This window comes from Mustela lutreola, chromosome 1, assembly GCF_030435805.1.
Source record: "Mustela lutreola isolate mMusLut2 chromosome 1, mMusLut2.pri, whole genome shotgun sequence".
Classification (NCBI taxonomy): domain Eukaryota; kingdom Metazoa; phylum Chordata; class Mammalia; order Carnivora; family Mustelidae; genus Mustela; species Mustela lutreola.
Genome location: NC_081290.1, coordinates 246834133 through 246853445, shown reverse-complemented (window position 1 = coordinate 246853445; position 19313 = coordinate 246834133). Strand labels below are relative to the sequence as shown.

Below are 19313 nucleotides of genomic sequence, written 5' to 3'. Positions count from 1 at the left end.
TGCTTATAATTCATTGGATGATGTAGTTGTGAGAATTTTAAAATCTTACCAAGACCCTTAGAATGGATGCATCGCTTTCTTTTTTGCTTTGTGTTTTTATACTTACATGTTTAAATTTGAAATAAAGTTGTTACAATACTCATTATCTCTCAGTGAAGCTTTTCAGTTTCCATCAAATAGATTTTATACATATATGTCTTGCATATATTTTTCATTAGGATTATTCCTAAGCTTTTTGTATATTTGCTACTATTGTAAGGGGGAGAGTTCAGTAACTGGTTATTGAACTATGGATTTTGTGACATTATCTTGGTCCTGGACTCCCTTATAATTCTGAGTTTGGGGTTGTTTTCCACATTTAAAGCATAGTGCCATATTATCTGCAAATAAGATAATTTTATTTCCTTTTCAGCACATAAATCTCTTATTTCCGTTTAGTTCTTATTATACTGGCAAAACTTCTAAAACAACATTAAATAATAGTGTCACCGTAGGTATGCTTGTGCTTTTCTTTTGAATGTTTTCTTATTTTAATGAGAATGTTTTCAAATGTTTCATTGTTAAGAATGCTTTTTTTTTTTTTTTTTTTTTTTTTTTTACAGATTTCTTTTATTTATTTAAGAGAGAAACTGAGAGAGAGAACATGCATGTGCCCAGGAGCAGGGCAGAGGAAGAGGGAGAAGCACATTCCAGACTGAACAGGGATCTTGACTTGGGGCTCCATCCCAGGACATGACCTAAGCCGAAGGCAGACGCTTAACTAACTGAATCACCCAGGTGCCCCTTTTTCTTTTTTCCCCTCAAAGATTTTATTTATTTATTTGAGAGAGAGAGAGAGTGGGAACACAAGAAGTGGGGAGGGGCAGAGGGAGAAGGAGAAGCAGACTCCTGACTGAGTGGGGAGCTTGAACCCAATATGGAGCTCCAGGCAGGGTTTGATCCCAGGACCCGGAGATCATGACCTGAGCTGGAGGCAAATACTTAATCCACTGAGCCACCCAGGCACCCCTGTTAAAGAATGTTTCTATCTGTCGGAGAGAGATACTCTCAAAAGAAACATTTCGTTATTTGTAATTTGTAATTTTCTAATACTTTTTTTTTTTAAATATTTTATTTATTTATTTGTCGCAGAGAGAGATCACAAGTAGGCAGAGAAGCAGGCAGAGAGAGAGGGGGAAGCAGGCTCCCTGCTGAGCAGAGAGCCTGATGTGGGGCTTGATCCCAGGACCTTGAGATCATGATCTGAGCCCAAGGCAGAGGCTTCTGTGAGACCCCCAGTCACCCCCTGTCATTTTCTAATACTTTTTTTTTTTTTAAGATTTTATTTATTTATTTGACAGAGATCACAAGTAGGCAGAGCAGGAGGTAGAGAGAGAGGAAGAAGCAGGCTCCCCACTGAGCGGAGAGCCCGATGCGGAGCTCAATGCCAGGACCCTAGGATCATGACCTGAGCCAAAGGCAGAGGCTTTAACCCACTGAGCCACCCAGGCGCCCCTTTCTAATACTTTTTTAAAACTTTTTGTTTTGAGATAATTATAGGTTACAGAATTTTGCCAACACAGTAGAGAGGTCTCTGTTTACTCTCCATCCAGTCCCCTAGTGGTTCTATCTTATGTAACTGCAGGACAATAGCAAAAGCAGAACATTGATACTGGTACAATGTATACTTCTCCAGTCATTGTAACTGCTTGTGTAGCCACCATTGCAATCAAGATACAGAACTGTTTCATCACTACAAAGACCTCCAGCATGCCATTTCCTTATGGCCACATCTTTCTCCTCCCCACCACCATCCCTAACCACTGACAACTGACAAACAGTTCTTTCTCTATAAATTTTTTTTTAATTTTGAGAATGTATGATATTAAATAATATGTAACCTTTTTAAAATTGGCTTTTTCACGGGGCACCCGGGTAGCTCAGTGGGTCAAGCCTCTGCCTTCCGCTCAGGTCATGATCTCAGGGTCCTGGGATCGAGCCCTGCATTGGGCTGTCTGCTCAGCAGGGAGCCTGCTTCCCCCGACCCCTGCCTGCTTCTCTGCCTACTTGTGATCTCTCTCTCTGTCAAATAAATAAATAAAATCGTTTTTAAAAAATTGGCATTTTCAGCATAATGCCTGGAGATCCATTCAAGTTGTTGTATCAATAGTTTGTTCCTTTTCATTACCAAGTAGTATTCCAGGGTACAGATATACCACAGTTTTATTTTGTTTTTCAATATGGAACACTTCAGGAATCTGCATGTCATCCTTGTGCAGGGAGGGTGCTCACCTCGGTAGTGTTCCAATTTTAGTGTATGTCCTGCTGAAGCAAGCACTATACCACAGTTTTTGTTAACCATTCACCTATTGTGGAACATTTTATTTGTTTATTACAAAAGTTGCTGTGACCAATCAGGCACAAGTTTTTATGTGAACATATGCTTCATTTCTCTGAGATAAATGTCCGGTAGTAGTATTTCTGGGTCATATGGTAAGTGAATTTTTATTTTTTAAAGAAACTACCAAAACTATTTCCTAGGATAGCTCTAAGATTTCGCATTCCCACAATAAACTGTAAGAGATACAATTTCTCTACATATTCACCAGCATTTGATATTTTCACTATTTTTAATTTCAGATTCTAACATAATTTTAAAAATTAGTGATGGTTTTATCCAATATGTCTTTTGGCATTTATTGAGATAATTTCATGGTCTCTCTTATTGGTTTTCTTGATGAATGACATTATTTTATCCCTAAATATACATACACTTTTTTTAAAACTTTATTTGACACACACACACACACACACACACACACACACACAGAGCGTAGCAGAGGGAGCAGCAGGCAGAGGGAGAGAGACAAGCAGACTCCCCGCTGAGCAGGCAGCCAGAATCAGGGCTCCATCCCAGGACCCTGGGATCGAGACCAGAGCTGACACAGACACTTAATGCCGACTGAGCCACCTAGGTGTCTCTTTACTTTTTTTTTTTTTCCTCCAATGTTATATTTTACTTTTTGCGGGGGAGAGAATAGGAGGAGGAAGAAAAGGGGGAAACAGGGTCCCACTGGAATCTCTAAGGTGTATGAGACTCGTGGTACAAAGATGGGAGGAGATGGCCAGGCAGATTGGATGGACGGCCTCCAAGACTTTTTTTCTGATTTCTATACTCTAATGAAAATGATATGACATCTATGTACGTGCCTAAAACATGATATTCAGTAAACGTCAGTTGCCTTTTCTAGCAGGGTTCTCCACAGGCTGGGTTGTACTTAGACATCATCATCCTTCTCTTTCCAGGAATGAGGCTCACCTGGGAACTAGGGCACTAAGAAAGGTAGTAGTTTGGATGATTCATTTGGTTCGCTGGCTCAGTGCAGCGTCCCCCTGTCTCCCTGTCCTCCCCACCACCCCACTCCACTCTGCCAGGGATGGGCTGAGAGTATTTTCCCAAATAGCGGCCCTGGGGTCTTGCCAGCTTTTCCCAGCAGATTCTTTTTTTTTTTTTTTTTTTAAGATTTTACTTATTTATTTGACAGAGATCACAAGTAGGCAGAGATGCAGGCAGAGAGAGAGAGAGAGAGAGAGAGAGAGAGAGAGGGAAGTAGACTCCCTGCTGAGCAGAGAGCCCAATGGGGGACTCGATCCCAGGACCCTGAGATCATGACCTGAGCCGAAGGCAGTGGCTTAGCCCACGGAGCCACCCAGGTGTCCTTCCCAGCAGATTCTAAGTATAGGCCCATGAGTTGCAACTCTCCAGGGCACAGTCCTCTCCTTCTGGTGATGATATTTGTACAGAGAGATGCAGATATGTGTGCTGATTTTGCTGGCTGTCTTCAGGCTCTCAACAGCCTTGCTGGGCTCAGCCTCTTAGAAATCTGCATCGTTCATTCACAGCTAGGGTCCAGTCTCTTTCTTGGAGTCCTGCTCAATGTGTGTCAGAGTTGGGAATCACCTTGGAAATGAAGACACCTAGCTCGGAGGCCTTTACTTCTTAGATGTTAAATCCCAACTGAGCCCCAGGGGGCTTCTTCAGTATGATGAGTGGGGGCAGGGACTGGTCAACTCATTGTTGTACCCTTCGTGGCATACCCTCTCCTGAGGAGGAAGCCTGGGGTGGGGGTGGGGGGTTCTCACAGGTGGGTAGGAAAACTGGCAGGTAGACATCATAGAGAATCTGGCTGTCCGTCCCTGAGGCCCCGCCAGCAAGCCTCAGCCACCTCAGGCTTCGCTCACTGCCAATTCCACATACACGTTTTAAAGGGAAAAAATATCAAACAGTACAAAAAGGAACACAACGAAAAGTAAGTTTTCCCATCCCTGCCACTGAAACAATCACTTTACCTGTTTCTTGTGTTTTCACCTACTATTAATGTTTGTAGTTATATTTATTCATGTATTAGTTTTATGGAGATAAAATCGACATACAACATTGTGTACGTGTAACAAGTACAACGTGCTGGCTTGATGCTTACATATTGTGAAGTGATTGCCGTCATTGCATTAGTAACACCCCCATCACCTCACATAATTAGCATTTCTTTTTTGTGGTGAGAATATTTAAGACACGGTCTCTTGGGGCGCCTGGGTGGCTCAGTGGGTTAAAGCCTCTGCCTTCGGCTCAGGTCATGATCCCAGGGTCATGGGATTGAGCCCTGCATTGGGCTCTCTGCTCAGCGGGTAGCCTGCTTCCTCATCTCTCTCTGCCTGCTTCTCTGCCTACTTGTGATCTCTGTCTGTCAAATAAATAAATAAAATCTTTAAAAAAAAAAAAAAAGACACGGTCTCTTAGCAACTCTCAAGTATATACTACAGTATTGTTAACTATAATCACCATGCCGTATATTAGGTCCCCAGAACTTAACACTGGATGTTTTGTACCCTTTGACAACCTCTTCCCACATCTCCTACTTTCTGGCATCCACATTCTACTCTCTGTTTCTGGGGGTTCACCTGTGAATTTAGATTCTTCATATAAGTGACATCACACAGTATTTTTCTCTGATTTATTTCACTCAACGTAATGCTCTCAAAGTCTATCCATGTTGTCACAAGTGGCATGTTATGACTGAATATATATCTATATTCTATACGAATATTCTATATGTTCTCTATGTATGTATATTCTCATATATATCTATATATATTTCACAACTTCTATATCCAGTCATCTGTTGATGGACACTTAGGTTGTTTCCATATCTTGGCTACGGTAAATCCAGTTCGTGCAGTGAATATGGGAGTGCAGACAGCTCTTTTTTCATTTTCATTTCCTTTGGACATATAACCAGAAGTGGGATTGTTGGATGATATAGCACTTCTATTTTTAATTTTTTAAAGTTATTTGAAAGACAGTGAGATTACGAGCAGTAGGGGAGGAGCGGCAGAGGGAGAGAAAGAGAGAGTCTCAAGCAGACCCCCCACTGAGCCTGACATGGGGCTCAATCTCATGATCCCGAGATCAGGACTTGAGTTGAAATAGAGTTGGTTGCTTAGCTGACTGCACTATCTAGGTGCCCCTATTTTTATTTTTTTATGGAAACACTATACTAATTTTCCATAATGGTTGTACAAATTTACATTCCCCTCCTAGTGCATAAGGTTTCCCTTTTCCCCACATCCTTGCCAACACTGATTATTTCTTGTCTTTTTGATGAGAGTCATTCTAACAGGGGTGAGGCAATATTTTGTGGTGGGTTTGATTTGCATTTTCCTCATGATTAGTGATGTTGATCATCTTTTCACATACCTGTTGGCCATTTGTGGAAAAATATCTATTCAGATTTTCTGCCCATTTTTAATTTGGCTATTGACTTAGATGAGCTCCTATATTTATATACTTTGGATATTAACCCTTTGTCATCTTTATGACTTAAAAGTATTTTTTCTTCCATTTGTAAGTTGCCTTTTCATTTTGTTGATTGCTTCTTTTGCTATGCAGAACCTGTTAGTTTGATGTAGTCCCACTTATTTATTTTTGCCTTTGATGCTTATGCATTTGGTAGCATATCTGAAAGATCATTGCCAAGACCATTGCCAAGGAGCTTCTTCTCTATGTTCTTTTTTTTTTTTTTTTTTAAGACTTTATCTATTTATTTGACAGAGAGAGAGAAAGAGAGAGTGCACAATTAGACAGAGTGGTAGGCAGAGGGAGAGGGAGAAACAGGCTCCCCACTGAGCAGGGAGCCCAATGCAGGGCTCGGTCCCAGGACCCCAGAATCATGATCTGAGCCAAAGACAACCACTTAACCAACTGAGCCATCCAGGTGCTCCAGCTCTAAGTTTTTTTTTTTTTTTTTTTTTTTTTTAATAGGATTTCAATGGTTTCAGGTCTTAAGTCTTTAATCTATGTTAATTTTTGTGGGTAGTGTAAAATAGGGATCCAATTTCCTTTTTTGGGGGGATGTGATTATCCAGTTTTCCCAACACTATTCACTGAAGAGACTGTCTTGTCCCCATTGAGCATTCTTGGCTTATTTTGTCAAATATTAGTTGACAATATTTGTGAGGGTTTATTTCTGGGCACTCTATTCTGTTCCATTGGTCTATTTTTATACAAATACTACACTGTTTTGATTACTATAGCTTTGGAGTATAGCTTGAAATCTGAGCTTCTGCCAGCTTTGTTCTTTTTGCTCAAGATTGCTTTGGCTATTCAGAGTCTTTTGTGGTTTCATAAGAATTTTAGGATTCTTTTTATAATTTCTGTGAAAAATGCCATTGGAAATCTGGTAGGGATTGTACTGAATCTCTAAATGGCTTAGGGTTGTATGGACATTTTAATGATATTATTTCTTCTAATCCACAAACACAGGATATCGTTCCATCTATTTTAATAAATTCTTTTATTTCTTTCATTGAAGTCTTATAATTTTTAATGCAAAGATCTTTCATCTCCTTGGTTAAATTTATTCCTAAGAATTTCATTGCTTTTGATGCTATTGTGAATGGAATTGTTTTCCTTATTTCTTTTGCAGATTTTTTTTGCTATTTTATAGAAATGTAACTAAGTTTTGTATGTTGAGTTTGTATCCTGCAACTGTACTGAATTTGTTGATTAGTTCTAACAGTTTTGTTTTGTTTGGTGGAATTTTTAGGATTTTCTATGTACAAGATCATGTCATCTGCAAACAAGACAATTTTACTTCTTTTTTCCCAATTTGGATGCCTTTTATTATTTTTTGTTGCCTAGTTGCTCTGGCTAGGACTTCCAGTGCTATGCTGAATAGAAGTGTTGAAATTGGGCACCATGGTCTTGTTTCAGATCTTAGAGGAAAAGCTTTCAACCTTTTACAGTTAAGTATGATGTTAGCCATAATTTTGTTATTATGGCCTTTACTATGTAGAGGTATGTTCCTGCTGTGCCCAAGTTCTTGAGAGTCTAATCACAAAAAGATGTTGTTCTTTGTCAAATGACTTTTCTTTATCTTTTGAGATATGATGTTTATCTTTTTTTATGTCCATTTTATAAGTGAGGGAAAGTAGAAGTAGGCACATATACACAAAAAGAAAATAAGAATATTCATGCCACCCAATAATAAAAGCTTTGTCAAGATTTTGGTATAGGATTTTCATTCTTTCCCCCCAATATTTCCAGACTTTACCTAAGATTCAACAACTAAGGTATTCAGAGCCTTATTCTAGGACTATGGCTGACATTCCTTCTATTTGCTTACTACCTATGTCTTTTTATTTTATTTTATTTTAAAGATTTTATTTATTTATTTGACAGATAGAGATCAAAGTAGGCAGAGAGGCAGGCAGAGAGAGAAGGGGAAGCAGGCTCCCTGCTGAGCAGAGAGTCCCGCTCAGGGCTCAATTCCAGAACTCTGTGATCATGACGTGAGCCGAAGGCAGAGGCTTTAACCCACTGAGCCACCCAGGCGCCCCTGTCTTTTTATTTAAAAAAAATATTTTATTTAGTAATCTCTACACCCAACACGGGGCTTGAACTCACAATGTCAAGATCAAGAATCAGATGCTCCACCAACTTAGCCAGGTAGGTGACCCTTTTAATTTTTTAAAAAAATTTTTATTTGAGTGTAGTTGATACACAATCTTGCATTAGTTTCAGACATATAACATAGTGATTCAATAAGTGTGTGTACATTACGCTATGCTCACTGCAAGTAGAGTTATCATCTGTCACCATACAATGCTATTGAAATATCTTTGGGGCATCTGGGTGGCACAGTAGGTTAAACATCTGACTCAGATGTTTGGCTCAGTGGGGAACTCAGATTTGTGGGACTGAGCCTCGTGTTGGGCTCTGTAGAGTCCCCCTGAGACTCTCTTTCCCTCTCTCCTTATCCCTCTCCACTGTGCTCTCTCTCTCTCTCAAATAAATAAATCTTTTTTAAAAATCCTTGACTGTGTTCCCTATGTCGTGACTTCTATTCCCACGACTTATTAATTCCATAACTGGAAACTGCATCACCCACTCCCTTTAACCTCTTTTGCCCATTCTCCCATCACCTTCCCCTCTGGCAACCATTAGTTTGTTCTCTGTATTTATAGTTCTGATTTTGCTTTTTGTTTGTTTATTCATTTGTTTTGTTTTTTAGATTCCAAAAATGAGTGAGATTATATAATATTCGTCTTTCTCAGTTTGACTTATTTCACTTAAAATACCCTCTAGGTCCATCCATGTTGATGCAGATGGGATGATCTCATCCTTTTTTATGGCTGTGTAATGGTGTGTGTGTGTGTGTGTGTGTGTGTGTGTGTTTGTGTGTGAGATCTCCCCAATGTTTATCTTTTTTTTTTTTAAAGATTATTTGTTTATTTATTTGACAGGCAGAGATCACAAGTAGGTAGAGAGGGAGCACAGAGAGAGAGAGAGGGAGAAGCAGACTCCCCACCAAGCAGAGAGCCTGATGCAGGACTCTATCCCAGAGCCCTGAGATCATGACCTGAGCGGAAGGCAGAGGCTTTAATCCACTGTGCCACCCAGGTGCCCCTATCTTTCATTCTAATATGTGGTATATCACATTTATTGATTTGCATATATTGGGCCATCCTTTCATCCCAGAGACAAATCCCACTTGATCATGGTATATAATCCTTTTAATATGCTACTGAATTAGGTTTGCTAATATTCTGTTGAGAAAATTTGCATTTGTATTCATAGGGCTAATGGCCTGTGGCTTTCTTGTAGTGCTTTTTTTTTTTTTTTTTTTTTTTTTTTAAATAAGAGACAGAGACAGAGCAAACACAAATGGAGGGGAAGAGCAAAGGGAGAGGGAGAAGCAGGCTCCCTGCTGAGCAAGGAGCCCAAAGCAGGGCTTGATCCCAGGACCCCGAGATCATGACCTGAGCCAAAGGTAGGCACTTAAAAGACTGAGACACTCAGGTGCCTTTCTTGTAGTGTTCTTATCTGGCTTTGGTATCAGGGTAATGCTGGTGTCTCAAAATGAATTTGGGAATGGTCTCTTTTGTTCAGCTTTTTTGAAGAGTTTGAAGACGACTGGTGTTACCTCTTCTTTAAATGTTTAATAGAATTGGGGCACCTGGGTGGCTCAGTGGGTTAAAGCCTCTGCCTTCAGCTCAGGTCATGATCCCAGGGTCCTGGGATGGAGCCCCATATTGGGCTCTCTGCTCAGCAAGGAGCCTGCTTCCTCCTCTCTCTCTCTGCCTCTCTGCCTACTTGTGATCTGTCTCTGTCAAGTAAATAAATAAAATCTTAAAAAAAAAATGTTTAACAGAATTCACCATGGACACCATCTGGCCTGGGCTTTTCATTGTTGGGAAATTTTTGATTACTGATTCAATCTTCTTGCTTGTTACTGGTCTGTTCAGATTTTCTATTTATTCATGATTAAGTCTTGAATTTAGGTTTAAGTAGGTAGTATGTTTCCAGGAATTTATCATTTCTTCTGGGTTATCCAATTTGTTGACATATAGCTGGTCATAGTAATCTATTACGATTCCTTGTATTTATATAGTTGTAGTGTCCTCTTTTTCATTTCTGATTTTATTTGAGTCTTTTCTCCTTTTTTCTTAGTCTAGTAAAGTTTTGTCAAGTTTATCTTTTTCAAAATATTAGCTCTTGGTTTCATTTATCTTTTTTATTGTTTTTCTGGTCTTTATTTCATTTATTTCTGCTTTGATCTTTGTTATTTCCTTCCTTCTGCTAAATTTGGGCTTAGTTTGCTATTTAAAAAAAAAAGATTTTTATTTTTTTATTTGAGAGAGAGAGCGCGAGAGAGAGCATGAGCGGGGAGGGGCAGAGGGAGAAGCAGGCTACCCGCAGTGTGCAGAGTCCGACATGGGGCTTGATCCTGGGACTCCAGGATTATGATCTGAGCAGAAGGCAGACACTTAACCAACTGAGCCATCCAAGAGCCTCTTAGTTTGCTATTTTGACTTCTTTTTTGGCACATTTCTCTTTTGACTCATACTCATTCAGGAGTATATTGTTTATTTATTATTATTTTTTTTAATTGAGTAAACTCTACCCTCAACGTGGGGCTCAAACTCATGACCTGAGATCAAGAGTTGCATGCTCTACTGACTGAGCCAGCCAGACACCCCAGGAGTATTTTTCTTTAAAGATTACTTATTTGAGAGGGAGGAAGAGAGAGCAAGAGAGAGCAGGGGGAAGGGCAGATGGAGAGAGAGAATCTCAAGCAGACTCCCCACTGACATGGGGCTGTATCTCACAACCCTGAGATAATGACTGGAAAGGAAATCAAGAGTTGAATACTTTTTTTTTTTTTGAAGATTTTATTTATTTATTTGACAGACAGAGATCACAAGTAGGCAGAGAGGCAGGCAGAGAGAGAGGAGGAAGCAGGCTCCCTGTTGAGCAGAGAGCCCGATGTGGGGCTCAATCCCAGGACCCTGGGATCATGACCTGAGCTGAAGGCAGAGGCTTAACCCACTGAGCCACCCAGGCACCCCAAGAGTTGAATACTTAATGACTGACCCACCCAGGTAGCCCAGGGGTATTTTATTTAATTTCCACATATTGCTAATTTTTCAGTTTTCTTCCTATTATTGATTTCTAGTTTCACATCACTGGGGTCAGAAAAGATACTTGGTATGATTTCAATCTTCCTTAAATTTGCTAAGACTTGTTTTGTGACTTATCACATGATCTCTCCTGCAGAATGTCCTGTATGCACTTGACAAGAATGTGTGTTCTGCTGCTGTTGGATGGAATGTTCTGTGAATGTCTATTAGGTCCATTTGGTCTGAAGTGTCATTCAAGTCCATTGTTTCAGTATTAAATTCCTCTCTGGATGATCTATCTATTGCTGAAAGTGTGGTATTTAAAAACAAAACAAAACATTTATTTATTTATTTGACAGAAAGAGAGAGAGATTGAGATCACAAGTAGGCAGAAAGGCAGAGAGAGAGGGGGAAGTAGGCTCCTTGCTGAGCAGAGAGCCCAATGCGGGGCTTGATTCCAGGACCCTGAGATCATGACCTGAGCCGAAGGCAGAGACTTAACCCAGGTGTCCCTGAAAGTGTGGTGTTGGAGGCCCATGATATTATACTGTCTATTTCTCTCTTTGGATCTGTATTTGCTTTATATACTTAGGTGCTCTAATGTTTGGTGCATATATGTTTATGATTATCTTCTTGATGAATTACCCCTTTATCATTATATAATGGTCTTCTTTGTCTCTTGTTACTGTTTTGGGTTTAGAGTCTATTTTGTCTGATATAAGAATAGCTACCCTGCTCTCTTTCTGTTTCCACGTACATGGAATATCTTTCTCCCGTCCTTCACTTTAAGCCCTTGTGTGTCCTTACAGCTGAAATGAGTTTCTTTTAGGCACCATATAGGTGAGTCTTGTTTTTTCATTTTAATTTTTAAAAATTAAAAAAAAAAGAGAGGCGCCTGGGTGGCTCAGTCACTAAGCGTCTGCCTTCAGGTCTGATCATGATCCCAGGGTCCTGAGATCAAGCCCCGCATCAGGCTCCCTGCTCAGCGGGAAGCCTGCTTCTCCCTCTCTCATTCCCCCTGCTTGTGTTCCCTATCTCACTGTGTCATTCTCTGTCAAATAAATAAGTAAAATCTTAAAAAAATTTTTTAAAAAGTTTATTTATTTTTTATTTTTAAGAAACATTTCTTTCTTTATTTTAGTGCAAGAGTGAGAGCAAGAAGAGGGAGGGAAAGAGGAAGAGAATCTTCAAGCAGATGCCCTGCTGAGCAAGGAGCTGGACTTGGGGCTTGACCTCACAACCCATGAGATCATGACCTGAGCCGAAACTAAGAGCCAGATGCTCAAATGACTGAGCCACCAAGGCGCCTCTATTTACTTTTAAGTAATCTCTGCACCAAAGTGTTGCTTGAGCTCATGACCCTGAGATCAAGAGTGGGATGTTCTTCCAACTGAGCCAGCCAGGTGTACCAGGTCTTGTGTTTTTTTTTTTTTCTTAAGATTTTTATTTATTTATTTGACAGAAAGAGAGAGAGAGATCACAAGTAGGCAGAGCAGCAGGCAGAGAGGGGGAAGCAGGCTCCCTGCTGAGCAGAGAGCCTCATGTGGGGCTCCAACCCAGGACCCTGAGATCATGACCTGAGCTGAAGGCAGAGGCCTAACCCACTGAGCCACTCAGGCGCCCCATACTAGGTCTTGTTGTTGTTGTTGTTGTTGTTGTTGTTTAAAATCCATCCAGCCACTCGATGCCTTTTGATTGTAGAATTTAACCATTTACCTTCAGAGTAATTATTGATAGGTAAGAACTTACCAGTGCATTCTTAGTAACGGTTTTCTGGCTATTTTATAGTTCATTTGTTCCTTTCTTCCTCTCTTTCTGTCTTCCTTTGTGAAATGATGATGTTCCTTAGTGGTATGCTTTGATTCCCTTCTCTTTATCTTTTGTGAATCTACTATAGGTTTTTGCTTTGTGGTTACTGTGAGGCTTACACAAAACACCATATAGATAGAACAGTTATTTTATGGTGATAACAACTTAACTTTGGTTGCATAGAAAATCTTCGCCCTTTTGCTCTCCTCCTTTTTTGTTTTTGATTTCACAATTTACCCCTTTCTATACTGTATATTCACTAACAAATATTGTAGTTATTTTTAATATTCTTGCCCTTCATCCTTTATCCTAGAGTTAGGTGGTTAACATACGAATGCATCACAGTATCAGAGTGTTCTGAGGTTGTCTTATACTTATCTTTGCCAGCATGTTGTACATTTTGGTATATTTTCTTGTTACTAGCTAGTATCCTTTCATTTCAGGTTAAAGAACTCCTTTCAGCATTTCTTTTAAGTCAGGTCTAGCAGTAATGGATTCCCTTTTGTTTTTCTGGGAAATTGTTAATTTCTCCTTCATTTCTGAAGGATAACTTTGCCAGAGAGAGTATTCTTGGTTGGTAGTTTTGTTTGTTTTGTTTTTGTTTTAGCAGTTTGAATATCATCTCATTGTTTCCTAGCCTTTGAGGCTTCCATTAAGAAATCTGCTGATAGCCTTATGGGAGTTCCTTGTAAGTTACAAGCTTCTTTTCTCTTCCTACTTTTAAGACTCTTTCTTTGTTTTTGATTTTTGGCAGTTTTATTAGTTCTTGAACTTGGATATCCAAACCTCTTGCCGGATTTGAACCGTTCTTAGCCATTATTTCTTTAAATACGCTCTCTTCTCCCTTCTCCCTCTGAAACTCTGTAATGCATAAATTATTTGTTTGGATGGTATGCCGTAATTCATGCAAGCTCTCTTCTTCTTCTTCTTTTTTTTTTTTTTTTTAAAGATTTTTATTTATTTATTTGACAGAGAGACATCACAAGTAGGCAGAGCAGCAGGCAGAAGTGGGTTGGGCGGGGGAAGCAGGCTCTCTGCTGAGCAGAGAGCCCGATGGTGGGCTCGATCCCAGGACCCTGAGATCATGACCAGAGCTGAAGGCAGAGGCTTTACCCCACTGAGCCACCCAGGTGCCCCTGCCTTCATTCTTTTTCATTATTTTTTCTTTGTTCTCCTCTGGCTGGATAATTTCAAAGTTCCTATCTTTCTAACTCATAGATTCTTTCTTCTTGATCCATCCTTAATGATATTATTATTATTTTATTTTATTTTTATTTTATTTTTTTTTAAAGATTTTATTTATTTATTTGACAGAGAGAGATCACAAGTAGGCAGAGAGGCAGGCAGAGAGAGAGAGAGGAGGAAGCAGGCTCCCTGCCGAGCAGAGAGCCCGATGCGGGACTCGATCCCGGGACGAGAGATCATGACCTGAGCCGAAGGCAGTGGCTTAACCCACTGAGCCACCCAGGTGCCCCAATTATTATTTTATTTTAGATTTATTTATTTATTTGAGGGAGTGGAGAGAGGGAGGGGCATAGTGAGAGGGAGAGTCCTAAGCAGACTCACAGCTGAGCACAGCGAGTTACAGGGCTCTGTCTCAACCCTGAGATCACCATCTGAGCCAAAACCTGAGTCTGGGCCTTAACCGACTGTGGCACCCAGGCGCCCCCTGTTGATGGTTTCTATTGTAGTTTTCATTTCATTCATTGTAGCTTCAGCTCCAGAATTTTTGTTTGGTTCTTTTTTAGGATTTCTTTCTCTTTGTTGAACTTCTCATTTTGTTCACGTATTGTTTTCCTGATTTCATTGGATTGTCTTTCTGTGTTTTCCTTTAGCTCATTGAGTTTCCTTAAAACCGGTATTTCAAATTATCTATTGAGTACATTGCAGGTCCCCATATTGAGATTGGTTACTGAAAGATTATTGTGATCTATGTTGCACATTCCTTGAAGTTTTGTATTGCTGTCTCTTTATTTGAACGATCAGTCACCTCCTCCAGTTTTTAGTAACCGCCTTCTTCAATGGATCTAAACTTGTGTTTTTCCCTCCAGCAGTGTGCTGGAACTTCTTTGCTGGATACCTGGACTTCTACAAAGACTCTCTAACCCGTAAGTGATTGTCTAAGACAGTGCTTTCCAGGAGCTCCTGGCTGAGGCAAGCTGGGGTTGATTCATGGGCCACTGCAAGGTCCACAGTGGGGACTAAGGTGTGTATGCCCATTGCCCAATGCAACATGTGGGTGAGACTCTTCCCAGGTCCCTTGGCATATGGTACCAGATCCCACAGCTCCCAGGAAAGCACTTTTGTCTATTGATGGAAGCAAAATTATTGTTGCTGGGGGTGGGTGGGGACACAAACAAGGGATATCTTCTTCAGCCACGATGCTCCCTATACATTAACAGTAGTATACCATATACTCAGTTATGCATCTCGTATTCCACTTATTATCTTGGAGACCATTCCACATCAGTACATAGACATTGAGCTCATTTTTAAAAATTAATTATTTTATTTCTAGACTTTATTTAGCACAGTTTTAGGTTCACAGTAGAACTAAGAGGAAAGCACAGAGACTTCCCATATGCTCCCTGCATCCTCCCAACACACATAGCTTCCCCCCATCATCAGCATCACTTACAGAATGGTACATCATTTAACAAGGATGAACCTACACTGACACATCGTAAGCACCCAAAGTCCACAGTGAACCTCGGGGTTCACTCAGGGTGCTATCCATTCTGCAGCTTTGGATAAATGTGTAATGACATGTGCCCATTATTATAATAGTATACTAAGTATTCCTATTGCCCTAAAAATCCTCTGTGCTCTACCTATTCACCTCTCCTCACCACCCCCGCCTATAGCACTCTTTTTCACCAAAGACATCTGCACAGAAAATGTCCATAATTTGCCAGAATGCTAATGATCCATAGGTGCCAATGGCATAAGAAATTCTAGAACAAACAGCTTATATTGTGAAGAAATATATTTCACTTATTTTTCTTTTCTTTTCTTTTTCACTGCTAGAGCATTCTTTTTTTTTTTTTAATTTTTAAAAAAGATTTTATTTATTTATTTGACAGAGAGAGATCACAAGTAGGCAGAGAGGCAGGCAGAAAGGGGGAAGAAGGCCCCCTGCTGAGCAAGAGCCCAATGTGGGGACCTGAGATCATGACCTGAGCCGAAGGCAGAGGCTTAACCCACTGAGCCACCGAGGCGCCCCTAGCTCATTCTTTTTAGCAGCTGAATAGCATCTCATTTTAGGAGTATGACATAATTTAATTAGCCTGTTCTTTTCTATTTAAATTGAGGCATGATTGACAGACGACATTATATTAGTTTCAGGTAGACCACACAAGGATTCAGTATTTGTATACATTGCAAAATATTACCACAATAAGTCTAGTTAATGTCCATCACCATATAAACTTGTTCTTTTTTGACATTTAGTCGTGTCCAGTATTTTGTAACTATTGACAATGCTGCAGTGGATACCTTGGTACACAGATCTTTGTGTTTCTGTGTGAGCACGAATGTAAGACAAATTTCTAGTAGTGGAAATGCTAGGTCAAAAGGTATATGCATTTAAATTGTAATAGCTTTTGCCAAATTGCCTTCAAAGAGACAACCATATTATAGTCCCACCAAGAATGAATGTCTTTTTCTACAATGCTCATTTTTGCCAATCTGATATCTAAAATATAGTATCTCACCTTAATTGTAATCTGTTATTGAGGTGGTTGAGTATCTTTTCATTTGTTTAGAAGCCACTTGTATTACTTTTCTATGAACTGTGTTCATATCCTTTGCCCATTTCATTATTATTTTAAATTATATTTAAGAATAAAAACTCAGCTTTCTCATTATCATTTGCTCAAGATCCTCCTCAAAGGCCTGAGGCCCTCTCAAACAGGTGTTCGGTGGTCTCCACAATCACACCGACTCCCTCTTTCTAACTCGTATCAGTCTCCTGCCTCAACACCACTGTCTGTCTCAAGGAAGGACATCTTTATGGTCTCAACATCCTACACCCTTCCCATGACATTCCCAAATGTCTTCCATCCTTCCCCTCTGGGATGCTCTGTTCTCAGTCAAACCTGACCACTCCTTCTGGGCCCAACTGATTTCCACCTGGGTTGCCTTTCTGAATAACAGTGCCCATACTACCTAGAGCCTCCTGGGAACCTTTCCACCAATTACAGCCTATACCACTGGAAGGTTGGGCTGGGCCTCTCCCAGAGCCCAGTTTCCCCTCTGTCCATGCTCAGCATACAGGGGTGTCAGCGTGGAGTGGGTATTATGCACCTTTTCAGCATTTATTGAATGTACATGAGTCAGGCACTGCTCTAAGCACTGGGAATGTGGCAGTATATAAGACAGAACAAGGTCCCGCCTCTCATTCCGCTGAAATTTTAGTGTGTGTGCAGGTGGGTGACATACAACATAGTCAGTGAACACACACACATGCCTAAGAATGTCAATGAAGTGTACACAAGTAATGGAACGGATAGTGAAGGGAGGAGGGAAAGGGTCTCCTTTGGACAAAGAGGCCAGGGGACGGATCCCCCAAGAACTGAGATTCGACCACAAGCCTATGAGAAGGCTCCAGCTATGTAAAGAACTTTCCAGATGCCCTACTAGAGGCCCAGTCTGGTAGGTCTGCTCTTCTAAAAATAGACTGAGATGCAGCGGGTCCACAGCGTCGTCTCTCTTTCTGTCACTTGATAAGAACTAAAGGCACAAGCCTAAGATCCCGGTAACTTCAGGGCTGTGTGTGGTGTAAGTGGGATTTGAGAACCTGCACCCTCCTGCTTCCTATCTGAGCTGCAAACCTGGGAAAATGAAATCATGCTTGCCCTGGCATTAATAACAGAGCACCTGCTCCAGGCCAGGGTCCTTTAAGCACTTTATACCATTGTAATTTCATATAGCCAGCACAACAATCCTTTGTGGTACTTACTAGTAACTTTATTTTACAGAGGAACAAACCGAGGCTCGCAATATGGATGCAACCTGTTTAGGTTTGCACGGTTCAGAGAGAAGTACAGTTCCCCGAGGCAAAAGGTCTATCATGGGGGTCGGCTGGGGTGCCCTGGAGCACTCGGGGCGCACCTTGTTTCCGGAGTTTGCCGGCGGCGCCCCGACATTGGCTCTAGGCCCCGCCCGGGTCTCCCGGCCTCAGGGGCCAAGGGGCGAGCGGCGGGCGCGCCCGGCCGGCGGGCTGGGGGCGGGGAAGGCGCGGGGACAAAGGCCGCGGCCACCGCGCCCCGGTCGGACCGTGCGGCGACAAACTCCGGCGGCCGTGCGGGGACTCGAGACTCCCGGGACGTCGCCGCGCGCGGGGATGAAGCGCCCCAGCCCCGCGCCCGCTCAAGCGGAGCCCGCGGGCCCGCCGCCCGCACCGCCCCCTCCGGCCCCCCCGCCCCCGCCCCCGCCCCCGCCTCCGCCCCCTCTCCCCCGCCCCGCGGCGGCCGCGGCGGCTCGGCGCTCGGCGAACATGGCGGCGGCGGCGGTCGGGCGGGACACTTTACCTGAGCACTGGTCCTACGGCGTGTGCCGGGACGGCCGCGTCTTCTTCATAAAGTGCGACGCGGGCAAGCGGGCACGCGGGCGTGGGCGGGGGCCGGGCGGGGTGCGGGGCCGGGCGGGCGTCCCCGGAGCCGCGGCGGCGCTAACAGGTGCACCTCTCTCCCGCAGTGACGAGCTCCGCCGCACAACCTGGCTGCACCCGCGCACCGGGGAGCCAGTCAACTCCGGCCACATGATCCGCTCAGGTGGGAGCCGGGCCGGCGGGGTTGGGGGGCAGCGCTCGGGAGGCGCGCGCTCGAGCGGCTCAAGTTTGACCCGACTTTTTTGGCATTTCCGCAGACCTGCCCCGCGGCTGGGAGGAGGGCTTCACGGAGGAGGGAGCCAGCTACTTCATCGAGTGAGTGACCCGGTCGCCGCGATCGCACCTGTGCGGCGGGATCCGACCGGTTCCCGCCGCGCGCGCCCGCCCCCCGCCTCCCGCGCGGGTCCGGGGCGAGTTGGCGCGCACAGCGCCGAGGCCGCACTGCTGTGGGGTTTTGTGTGCCGGAGTTCTGTGGCGGGCTCCGGGAAAGGGGGCGGCGGGGCCCGCATCTCCGCAGGGGGCCGCAGTCCCGGCCGCGGAGGGGGCGGGGGCCGCAAACAGCCCCCCCCCCCCCCCCCCGTCCTGCAGTTGGGCGATTCGGGCGCGGATGTGAGGGGCAGGACACGCCTCCCCGCCGGGGTCCCGGGCCGGCACAGAGCCGGGCCGGGACCCTCCGCTGTGGGCGGGGGTGGGGAGAGTGGAAATAATTGTTGCGTCCGGGGTCCGGGAGCTGGGGAGTGGGGAGTAGAGACGGAGGGCATCTCGAGTGGGGAGGACTTGGTCTTCGACTTTGTTGACTGGGGTGGTGGTGGGGAGTGGGAACCGCACCCCCTTCGCCATCCAGAGCGCCGGCCTGCTTGTGGGGGGGGGCGGCTAGTGGTGGCGGTGGGGAGGGAACCCATCAGCCAATAATATTCCTCGAACGCTGCGCGTCTGGGAAAGCCGGTGCTCCATG

General features: G+C 43.2%; 1 protein-coding gene, 1 long non-coding RNA gene and 1 other non-coding gene across 18 annotated transcripts in view; 1 reads left to right on the top strand and 2 right to left on the bottom strand.

Annotated features, from left to right (window-relative positions):
- Positions 1–18809, bottom strand: part of LOC131809894 (uncharacterized) — a 34048-nt gene extending 15239 nt beyond the window's left edge. For all 3 annotated transcript variants that reach the window (XR_009345327.1, XR_009345326.1, XR_009345325.1), the window contains exon 1: positions 18279–18809. This is a non-coding gene — a long non-coding RNA (uncharacterized LOC131809894). The remainder of the gene's footprint in view (positions 1–18278) is intronic.
- Positions 2214–2317, bottom strand: LOC131822967 (U6 spliceosomal RNA). The gene has a single exon (XR_009350422.1). It is a non-coding gene; the product is annotated as a U6 spliceosomal RNA (small nuclear RNA).
- Positions 18201–19313, top strand: part of PLEKHA7 (pleckstrin homology domain containing A7) — a 213554-nt gene continuing 212441 nt past the window's right edge. For all 14 annotated transcript variants that reach the window (XR_009345313.1, XM_059137273.1, XM_059137261.1 and 11 more), the window contains exons 1-3: positions 18201–18330; positions 18445–18521; positions 18616–18673. Coding sequence is in view for 13 of the 14 variants with exons in the window: in XM_059137273.1 (XP_058993256.1) it covers positions 18245–18330; positions 18445–18521; positions 18616–18673 (221 nt within the window). In the remaining variant the exon portion in view is untranslated. The remainder of the gene's footprint in view (positions 18331–18444; positions 18522–18615; positions 18674–19313) is intronic.